This window comes from Lytechinus pictus, chromosome 4 (genome assembly GCF_037042905.1).
Source record: "Lytechinus pictus isolate F3 Inbred chromosome 4, Lp3.0, whole genome shotgun sequence".
Classification (NCBI taxonomy): Eukaryota; Metazoa; Echinodermata; class Echinoidea; order Temnopleuroida; family Toxopneustidae; genus Lytechinus; species Lytechinus pictus.
Genome location: NC_087248.1, coordinates 8277082 through 8289130, shown reverse-complemented (window position 1 = coordinate 8289130; position 12049 = coordinate 8277082). Strand labels below are relative to the sequence as shown.

General features: G+C 37.8%; 1 protein-coding gene across 1 annotated transcript; it reads left to right on the top strand.

Moving 5' to 3' along the window:
• Positions 1-4990: 4990 nt before the first annotated feature.
• LOC129259083 (cell adhesion molecule 3-like) lies at positions 4991-10983 on the top strand. The gene has a single exon (XM_054897351.2). The coding sequence runs from the start codon at positions 5262-5264 to the stop codon at positions 6918-6920; it is 1659 nt and encodes a 552-aa protein (XP_054753326.1). The 5' UTR covers positions 4991-5261; the 3' UTR covers positions 6921-10983.
• The last annotated feature ends 1066 nt before the right edge of the window (positions 10984-12049 follow it).

Below are 12049 nucleotides of genomic sequence, written 5' to 3'. Positions count from 1 at the left end.
GAACAGCAAAACACACAACGAAAGCAATATTTCATAGAGATGCGTCTCAGTTTGTCAAAGGAATACGAAGGTTTAAACTCTTAAGTTTTAAACTCTTAAGTTGTAAAATGCAGGTTTATACTTTGGGTTTTGCACTATAGAAGACAAGTAAGTACCAATAATTCATTTAGTATCATATTCCATATTTTGTATTTCACCATACATGTCGTGCTTCTTTTATTTTTCTTCTCTTTTTCTTACTACTAGTATTACTATACTACTACTACTACTACTACTACTACTACTACTACTACTACTACTACTACTACTACTACTACTACTACTACTACTACTACTACTACTACTACTACTACTACTACTACACTACTACTACTACCTATACTGATCGCAATAAATTCTAATTTTTTAATCCTTATCATTTATCTATTTTTTTATATTCTATCACATTATCTTAGTAGTATAAAGAAATCAATTTAATGTTACCGTTAAAAACCCCAGGGTCACAGGAACACGTCAAACTATGGATATCAGCAATGTAATTATAGCGCCTCCTAATTTGATTGGTCAAGGGATATGGTCACCTTGATTACGAGATGTCCGGCATTCATTAATGGACTAATACAATAATTACAAGAGGGGAACGGCCGAAGGGGTAATGGTGAAAAGGGGAGAACACGGGAGATTTCTAGAGAGAAAACAGGAAGAGATGGGTCTCTAAAAGAAAAAAACAAACTAATAAACTAAGACAACTAAAATAGAAATACATGACTGTAATGAGAGAGATATTCACGATGCGCTATGCGGGGGGGGGGGGGGGGGGGTGGAGTATATATGCAGTCAGAGCGCACAGAGGTGGGTTTGAAAAAGCAAGAGCAAAAATTTATATAATATTAAAAGTAATGATAAGAGGTGGTGGGGTCCAGAGTGAAGGGCCGGGGAAGAAATGAGAATAATGAAAATAATAATTAAAAAAAGAGTAAGAGATGACGAACATTGTTGATATCGAACTATCTTGTCATAAGAATTGAAGTAAACATTGTCAAAATCTAATGTATTGACTGCGGGAGGGCAAGGGGGGGGGGGTATACGTAAAATGATATACTTGCATGAAATCCTTGAGACGGAAGGGCTTACTCCCTTTAAATTTGGCATGGGATATCAATTTACAAATATATATCAGTCACATGATCGATTACTTACAGCGTAGAAATAGCCGGACGTGAACGTCATGAGACTAGCACGCCTATGGTATGTCTTCCCGATAAGATTGGGGGTCACCCCCGGTAGGAGAGGGCCTTTTAATACAGACCCCGTGAGCACGAGATCTCAAGACCGGGGCTTAATTTCACGGGGGAGGCCGGGGTGCTCGCCCATCATTGGTCATGTTGATGACGCTAAAGGCCCTATCATCATTTATATTTCAACTGATTAAGGAACAAGTTTACCCCAACAAAAAGTTGATTTGAATAAAAAGAGAACAATCCAACAAGCATAACACTGAAAATTTCATCAAAATCGGATGTAAAATAAGAAAGTTATGACATTTTAAACTTTCGTTTAATTTCACAAAACAGTTATATGCACATCCTGGTCGGTATGCAAATGAGGGAAGTGATGACATCACTCACTCACTATTTCTTTTGTATTTTATCATATGAAATATCTTAATTTTCTCCTCATTGTCCTGTGAAACAAAGGTTTATTTCTCCCTGAACATGTTGAATTACCATTGCTTACCATTTTATGGTTCAGTCAAGTTGGTCCTTATTGTTAAATCTGCAAAAATTGAAATAATGTATAATTCAAACAATAAAAAAACTAAAGAAATAGTGAGTGAGGGGCATCATCGATTCTGTCACTTGCATGTGACTAAATTGTGCATATAACTATTTTGTGAAAAATGAGCGAAACTTTAAACTGTCATATTTTTTTGATTTTACATCGGATTATGATGAAATTTTCAGCATTATGCTTGTCTGATTTTTCTCTTTTGATTCAAATCAACATTTTTCTGACTTGACCTTTAATACTTGAATTAGGCTTAACCCTCCCCTCCCCCGGACTCACACCCTCTCTCCATCTTTGCATGCCCAGATCTCCCTCGTCTCCCTCGAGGTCCTCTTTCCCTACTCTCACTCTTTCTCCTTATCATGTCTCTCCCTCTCCCTGTTCATCTCCCCCTCTCTCTCTGTCCTTCTATCTACCTTCTTCCCTCTCACACGCATACGTACCCCCTCCATCTCTTTCCGTCTCCCTTCTGTCTACCCCCCTCCTCACTATTGACTTGTCTTCCCAACCCTTCCTCATATATAGAGATGATATCTGAACCCCATTTCCACTTCTGCGCCGTTCACTTTCGATATTTTTTTCACGAAATTATGCAGTGTGATGATTATAACTGGAAATTTTCCTTTGATCTTTCTAAGGTCTGTCTTTAACTATGAATAGCCCATCCACCAAAGAAAAAAAAAACACTAATTTAATCAAATTTTGTATCTCGCATGTAAAGAGCATATAGACATACCTCCCAAAAAAATGTAACCGAGATTTAAACCAACGGTAGAGAGAAAGTTAAGACAAGTTTCTATTTTTAATCATTCAATATTTACAAATGGGTAAATGACAGCCACCAGGGTTACTTATACTGATTCCATTCACAACCAGAGTTAAAACCCCAGCCGCCCATCATAAAGTTAATCAGAGCAAAGCTTGTTTTAATGCATTCAAATCTACCACGAATATTGACATTGCCCATGAGTTAGATTGGTGGCGGCCATTTTGACTTTAACGATCACTTGTGATGCCCCTCGACACCACAACACAACAAGGGGGACCATTGTCCGCACCACCTCGCCCACGGTCGGAGTGTTTGTCATTGACCGCGACGATGATGAGAGACCCCTTTGTACACTTCGGTGGGCTCTCCTCTCTTATGAATGACATGACCTTGTTTGAAGGAAAAGTATACTCACCCTTGATACTTGCTCGTAAAGTGCGTCCATACGATTTTTACCTCCCTGATTTAAAATTGAAAACCTATTCAAACAGGTTTAGCATTGATGCTGTTGCACTGTAGTTGATTTCTTTAGAGAATTGATGTCAGAAAACTGTTATGATGTCGAACGAATTGATGTTTTTCAAAATCAATGCATGAAAAGGATTAAATTGCTAATTATTATAATTTTCATACATTCTGCTCATTTACTGAGATTTAGAAGAAAATAAAATAAAAACCCTGATGACTGTAAAGGCACCGGCTCAGTGTAAAGACACAACTACCATTGCTAACGTCTAGCTATATCAACACCACATGCAATTTGATATTCCTCATCCGTAAGCCTATTCGATCACCTGTATAAAATCTAATTTGATGTATTTCATAGGCCTTCGTTCTTCATTTTAATTTGAATTAATTTCCTCTTGTATGGACACGTACTCTAGTATAGAGGATCGGAGCCAATACGTGTTCATGAAGACCTTGCACCCCATCTCTCCCTCACACCTGTGTTTTGTTACCCAATAAAGCCTTTTATACTCCTGTATACAACCATAGGTCCATGATACAACCTACCTTTTATTCTCTTGTTTTGTTTACACGTCGAGTGAAGTGTTAACTCTTCAAAGATGTTTGTGTTTGCCACTTTATAGCATTGGATCACAAAAAAGTAGAACAATTGTATCATTTCCTCGAAGTAGAATGCTGGTGATTAATTATTATAGCGACTGTCATTTTAACTAGGATTGAACACGATCTTTGTCAGAAGGAGACAACAACCTTTGCTGCAACGGCATTTCTAAAACAATCTAATTTGCATAATGAAATAAATCTGGACTATCATGTAGTGATGATATATTATTTTGTCAACGAAATTCTCTTTTCTGTATCCATTCTAATAATAATTTCCCTTTGCCAAGCAGCATTCTTGCGAGTTGTCCAATAACTTGCATGATAATGTGACATGAAAAATACTAATCGGTTATACAAAATAAAATAAAGCAGTTAATGACAAATGAAAGAAATAAGTTTAAAATCATTTGTTAATATGCCTATATTGTAGCTAAAAACAATTTTGAGGTCTATTTCATCACAATAATTTTTATCTCACATTTCCCTCTGATATAAATCACACCCGTGGAAAGAGACTAGACCTAACAAAAATATAGGAGAGAATGTTTTTCATGACAATAAACGCAATGTCATAGCCTTAATATATTCTATGAAATCAAAATGTGAAAGAATGGCAAAATTATGTAGATGTGCTGCAAAAATTATGTAAACACATTTCTTTTCGGGGGAGATTATGTGAATTAATTTTGGGCAATTATTGGGTAGCTGAAGGAATAGTCTCATAAATGACCAGGATGATAAAACAATTGCGAGATTCATTTCAATTATGATCCATTATTCACTGTCTTTCAAATAAGCCTGTGTGTCACCTTCCCTTTAGTTTACATTGGCGTAATGACCCAAAGAATTTGAAGGGGCTAGATACTCATATTGCGTAAAATTTATAAAGAGGTGAGAGCGAGCGAAGTCAACGAGCAAAAATTGCGACATTATTACCCCAATCCTATTTTGTAATAGATTTTGACATAATATAATATTCAGAAAAATATCATATTTCACCCTTCTCTCTTTGATTTTATCCTTTTATATGGGAGGGGTCGTGATTTTCTGTACATTACTGCATGATGGTGAAATCATTACCTCAAATCATTCTGAAAAAAAAACACGTAGATATACTTCGTTTGCAATTGTATTTTTGATTAGTATTCAATTTTGGCAATACAAATCTGTTAATCTGGCCATTGTATCCATTTCTCTAAAATGCAGTCAATATGCTATGCATTCGTTAAAATACATATTCTATTTGTCTGTTTTGCTTCTAGCACCCGGAAGTGATAATAATTTGTGCCGGTCGTTCAGTATACGAACAAGCCGCACACACCGCGTTCGATGGTCGTTAGAGTACGCATTTTCGTCAGTCGATAGTTTGCATCGCCAGGCATTAGACGACGAATACTTCAGCTGCTAGCATTCGCTTTCATGCTAACAGTGTGTGGGATATTTTTAGAACGGCCTTCTGCTGCACTGCCCTTTAATAAATGCTGCACGTCTTCTTATGCAATAGTCATGCTATCTACTGATGTACTGCTGTGACTTTCATTATAAGCTGATGCGCTCTCTGCCATGAGTTGGGAGGACATAACCACCTTTTTGGAAATAAGTGGAATATTATAAACGCTGTGAGTGTAACACCATGGAGATTCGCTGTTGGATGCCTGTTTTAATCCTGCTGTGCGTGATCACTGCGACGAGATGCCAGACTACTGTGGATGCTTCTTCTATCTCCATGGGGGAGCATCCCCGTGATACTGTAGGAGTGGTAGGGGGTATTGTAACGTTCAGATGTGTGGTGCGTAATAAAGGTGAGCATTCGGTCTACTGGTTCCGACATGGCGCCCATAAATACCTCAGTAGGGACCGTCGTATCTTTCACCTCGCCGACATGGCAGGATTCATGAATCGGATTTCTATCCAAGGCAATATGGGGTACGGTGAGTTCAATCTCCGAATTTCCAACGTCTCACTGGCCGACAATGACCAGTACAGCTGCATGTATTTTCTTGGGCAGCAGTTCGTGGGAATGTCGGAACCGGCTTCCTTGACGGTTTACATGCCACCGACATCTAAAGGACCTAGCTGTGAGATGCAGCCACCCAACGATGCTCGGCCAGGGATGAAAGTGACAATGGTATGTACCTCAACAGGATCGCTACCATATACCAGACTAGACTGGAAGAATCGGGTGGAGATTCTACCGGGTACCTTGGTGCAAGGACCACGCCCCAGAGCGCTCTACGAAGTGAGATTAACAGATATGGATAACGGAGCTACCTTCACATGTGAGGAGTCGAGTCCTGCTTTGTACCAGCCGCGGACATGTTTCCTGAAGCCTTTCTTCATACAGACCAACGTCACTGTTATACGTGAACCTGAGAGCATCAGTACCGGAGCGGACGTAGTAGTCAGGTGCATTGCCAAAGCCATACCAAAACAGGTGAACTACACTTGGACTATCAACAACCGAAACCTCACTGTCACTAACGACCCTAGGATCAAATTGGAACAGAATGGCAGAGTTCTCAGGATCATCAACGTCAAAGCAGAAGACAATGGAACCTTGATCACTTGTTCTGCGAATAACGTCTTGAATTTAGAAGGGTCGGACTACACCTCACTCACCATCAACAGCGAGCAGCTGCAGAGTGTTGCACAGACAGGAGGATCCTCAAAGCATATTGGTATCATCAGTGGTATCGTCGGCACCTTAGCCATTCTCATTATTGTCGCTATCCTTGCGGTGAGAAAGAAACGTCAGATGTTGCAGGAAAAACCTAGGAACGTCCAGCGCCAGGCCAAACATGTGTCTCGACTGTCTGGGTTCTCTGATTGTGAGTACCTTGATGATCAGGACTTCGGAGGTGTGGCCATCTGCAACACTCCTCGAGATGCCATCGCGGAGCATCTGAAAGAGAACCCTGAAGACAAAGGTCCGAATGATGATGGCGAGACAGCAGCGAGGGTTCTTCTAGTGGCTGGTCCACCACCTAGGCCAAAACCACCCAAAAAGCTGCCCATCATCAAACCGGTTCTACCTCCAATATCCCCTGTTATGCGAATGCGTGCAACCCCTCCTCCCCTTTCCCCTTCGTTGCCTAGCAACGAGATGCCAGCATCCCTTCCCCCAGTGACTGAATCCCGTCATAGTCCCGTGAAGACTTTTCCCGCGGGTAGACTCCCGGGAATGCCGGGAAAATACCACGCTAAGGGTCCCTTACCACGCCCTCCCAGACCCCCAACCTCACCCAGGCACCATCGTTTTCAAAGGAATGAATCAGATCTCCTCAGGTGCTAACACATGTGATATTATCCTAAGCCATGGTAACAATCAATGATGATTTTTGTATTGTATTTTAACGTTATACTCATGATTTGTTCAAAATGTGATATGTATATCAGTGATTGATATGTTTTTGTCTTGTATTTCGTTTTTGTTTACTGATACATTTAAAATGTTGAGAATGATCGGTGATCAATTTTCATGTCACCTAGCGTGTCAAAGTGCAGATTACCCTAGGCTTAGACGGAGCTTCAGTAGTTGTTAAGCTGACATGTAAGATTATAAGTTAATATCCCGGACTATTATACGCTAATTGCTACTTGCTAATAATGATAGTATCTTGTGTAAACCATCATGACATCGATTATGGAAGACATTGGAAGGGTCTGTCTTTCCTTAGCTTAACCCTATAGTTTTCAAATCACCAAACTCCTGTCCTGATCAGTGGTGTGAGATCTTTCAACAATTCATGTTTGACATTGTTCAAGCAAGCATTATTTTGTCTATTTTGCTCAATGTAGACCCCAGATGATAAGTGTGAAAAGTCAGATGTTTGGCTTTAATGCTTACTTCGCAATTAATTTATCATGTTTATTTACACTTCTACAGGCTTTAACTTTTTTTGTCAGATGCATCATTTTGTAGTACTTTAATATCGTCGAAAGATAGGAATTAGAATATAGAAAGGAGGATAAATGTTCCTATTTCTTTTCGCCCATTTATTTTTTTTACTGAAGTTTAGGTGTCCATGCAGTTAATTACCAACATATTCGTAACTATTATGTCCATAATGCATTTTTTCAGAGAGGAGAGATAGAACGTATTTGTTACGAGGAGGGGGCACCGTGTACTTGTTGACCCTCTTCCCATCCTAACCCCTCTCCATCCATAAATCGTCTACATCTATTAATCTTCATTACTAAGCTCATGTCACATAATGACAGTTAAGGTAATTATATTATAGGACGCGGATATCCTGACTTTGAGGAGTGATTTACAACAAGCAAGGATCTATAGCTTTCTAGCCAATTAATTATCAGGAATTATGTAGAAAGAGAACCAGACTAGTATGTCTTTGTAATTAATCCGCACTGGTTCCGGAACCATTAGACCACGACGCACCCGAACTATTTGACATACGAGTTTACTCCTTCGGTGTCATATCTTATGAAACATCTGATTTTGGATACTAGGTGTGTATATTCATCTTAATCTTTGAATTCCAATGATATTCTGCCACCATCTATAGCGCTCTTTGTGAAGATGAATGAAGTTGTAATCACATATTATCTGTCAAAAATCTGATGAACATATGGGAGAGATTTGGGTACATGTTTTATATACTAATTATATTTAAAGGCAAGTGCCAATAGGAGAACATGATCATAGACATAATAACGTCCCTGACGAATTTGGAATGAAGATGGACAAGTGGGAATAGGGGAGCATAATTACTGGGATGATAGCGGAACAATAGAAAGGGGGGCTTTAATGATGTCTTCCGTTCTTAAATGAAATTGAAGGTTGACACTGGGGGCCATCATTATAGAGGAAGGATGTATGTCAGTAACATTATGTAATATCATGTAGCTTAACTGTTCTTTCATACGCTTTGATGTAGGCCTACATAATCTTACTCTTAGATAAGTATTGCATTGTGGGTAATTTTTCATCTAAGGGACTTCAGTGCTTAATATCATACAAATTAACTAGGGTAATATTTTGCTATGATACTTTCAGACAGCCTAATATTTTTTGGCCTATACAAAGCATTAAATGAAATTTCGATGGATGATTACTCTTAAAAATTAAAGTAGGTCACTAGAGACTAAAGGTGAATGCCCATTTAGGTGTGAGACTCTGTATTTTCCTTTTTTTGTATTGTTCTTTGAGATATGTGATACGATTATTGTCCTCTTGGCAGCTTGACATTTCCCTCTTTTAATTAAGCTGCACGGAGTTCAGCAAAGGAGGCCACTTAATTTCGGCTCGAAGTGTGATCATAATGGTCAGCCCTCTTGATGCGTGCCTCGAATCCAATTATCATGAATCACTGAAACGTAAGATTATTTATGATTTAGATATCCGCAAACAATGAAAAACAGATCAGCACAACAGGGCTCTCCCATCGACAATGTGATAAACAATCGCTAAACGATTCATAATTTTGACAGATTTGGAACGGAGATGAACAATGGGATTTTTATTTCCAGGGAGCGAGTTTTGGAATGTTTATTTTATTGCCTATTGTTTACCTGTTTACGTTCGTATCTTGTTTACTGCCTGAAATTCACTGCAATATTATTCGATAGAACAAGATAAATTTGTTGTTTATTTGGGTGACATACCTCTCTTTCATTGAGACATCCCTTTCAAGATCTTTGATTTCCATTTATTATGATGACACACTTTTTCTGATAATTATATAAGCCTCTAGATAAATCATAAGTGTTTTTTTCCATGTATTCTATCATGTCTATGAATATATATATTTTTTAATTTCATAACATATTGACTAAATCGTCATGACAGTTAGGTTTCAAATCCTAAATCTGCCTTTTTCTGATGTCAAAACCACTGGTTTCTATGAATTTAATTGAATTGAATTTTAGATCTATTTTAGATATTTCCACATGGCCAAAGCCAAAAAACTTATGTCCCACTTATGACATTGTTGTATTAAAGCACACGAGAACAATATGATATCACGATTATAATTTTCATCTCGATTCTGAAATCCCATTCTTCGTTCCTCTCGAAGCAAATGAAAAGCAGCTTAGATTGATGATTGAGTGGTCTTTCGTGGCGTTATATTCTGTTTACTTTAGCGATAAACAGTGTTATTTGAGTAAATTCATCACCAACTAAATTGTAGTTGGAAAAAATATGCAACCGTGTCAAGCAAGACATCTGCTCATCTGCTTTTCTGAAATGATTTATTTACTGCGACTGGCCAAATGCAAAGTTAAACACATTTTGTTTTTCGATACTGATCGGCGTTGTTTGTTGACAAACAATAACCGAGGCCAAAGCCAAGCCGAGTAAACACTTATTATGTATGTCTGTTATAAATAATTGTTTATTTAGCTGTACACGGGCTGGTTGATAGACAGCTCCTCTAAGTAATTGACACTGACTTGGTGAATCAAATTTTATAATTCATACTTTTTGCATGGTTTAAGAAAAGGTAATTTTTCTGGATGATTGAAAAGAGCCAGTAATTATAAAAAACTTTATTGCGTGAAGTATTTTATGTCAGATTATTTACCTTTCATTCAACGGTGACATATTCTTCTGGAAATTCAGTGTTTCGGTTGAACAGAACAGCGCGGGCTTTGATCATGTTGATAAACCATGTTTTGTTACAGTGTTGGTATGCAATTGCACTTATTGACAACAACAAGCAATCAATCATTTTATATAATTATGAATAAGCTTGTTTTATATCTGCTGGACTAAATAAATACTGCCTAACGTCACGTGTTTATCAGATAACAGGACGGTCTTTGTTGCCAAGTTATCAAAGTTATAATTCGTTTATTCTTTTCTGAAGCCTTTTGGCCTTGCCCAGGCCTTAATTTAGGTCGAAGTATTTGGCAAGGATCATGTACTCACAAACCGTGTTCGTATACATTCGTACTGGTTTGATACTTGAACTCAGTTCAATTTATCGTGACGTATCAATTTAACTGACCTCGCTTGGTCGCAAGCGGTGTGATGAGTGATTCAAGAAGTTTGCAAATTTCACAGCCGCCAAGAAGAAGAAGTTAGTATTGTATCTGTTTTTTCCTTTGAGCCGATGAGTCACTCACAATGTTCCCATTGAAAGAGTTGATGAAACAACAAAAATTTAGTTATATCCCGAAATGATCCCGCCATGTTTTATTCTATTCCATGAATATATGAATTCCCTGCTTATTCTTAGCGCAACTCATTTAGTCTTTGTTAATTTGATTTGCGCCTCAGGTACTAATTAAATGAACATATCGACTTACAATGTAGTTGATTATCTGCTCTAGAGGATAATTGTAGAAAAATATTTTTGTAAGACTAGGATATAATATAATAATAATGATTATAATAATGATGATAATAATGATAATGATAATGAAAATAACAATAACGTTTTATTTACCCATGGTAGCCACTTCAGTTAATAGGAAACTTCTCTACCAGCGGGCCCTGCATAACATACTATGTTATTATCACCCTTCTCAAATCTCAATGCTGAGCGTTTGGCAAGAAGGCAGAATGTTCCATTTTTGTAAGTCTTTAGGTATGACTCGGCCGAGGATCGAACCCACGACCTTCCGTCCATGAGTCGGACGCTCTACCACTGAGCCACCATATACATGATATAGATCTATACAACTTTGCAGGCCTACATCTCTGATGAATCAATTTTCTTCTTCATCTACATTGCTTTTATTTTAAGTTTATTCTTCCCAATAAACTTGCATCGTTGAGACCTTGAAGGGGATCCTAGACCCCATTCCATAAAACATTATCGTTTAATTTTGTCCACAACCAATAACTTCCTTGGTGGAGTTGATTTTTATCTGAAGCTTCAATACCACATAACAGGCCTGTAATTAAGTTGTAAAGTGGTCATTTACGTAACGAGAACCCAAAACATAGTTTTCTACAATTTACACAAGAAGTCGCAAGGAATGAATGGGTTCCGTTAATTTTGTCAAAGTGTAATTGTAATGGTAACTTGAACAAGCGGCTTAAAAGTTAGATGGTGGCGTTGGATTGACTTGAGGCGTATTCGTCAAGTATAATATTCTTCAATTTGAGATTGAATTAATGATTAAAGGAAAAGTCCACCCCAACAAAAAGTTTATTTGGATAAAAAGAGAAAAATCCAACAAGCATAACACTGAAAATTTCATCAAAATCGGATGTTAAATAAAAAGTTATGACATTTTAAAGTTTCGCTTAATTTCACAAAACAGTTACATGCACATCCTGGCTGGTATGCAAATGAAGAGACTGTGACGTCATCCACTCACTATTTCTTTTGTATTTTATTATAAGAAATATGAAATATTTTAATTTTCTCCTTATTGTCAAGTGATACAACGATGATCAATTCCTCCCTGAAAATGTGAAATTATCATTGTGTAATACTATATGGTTCA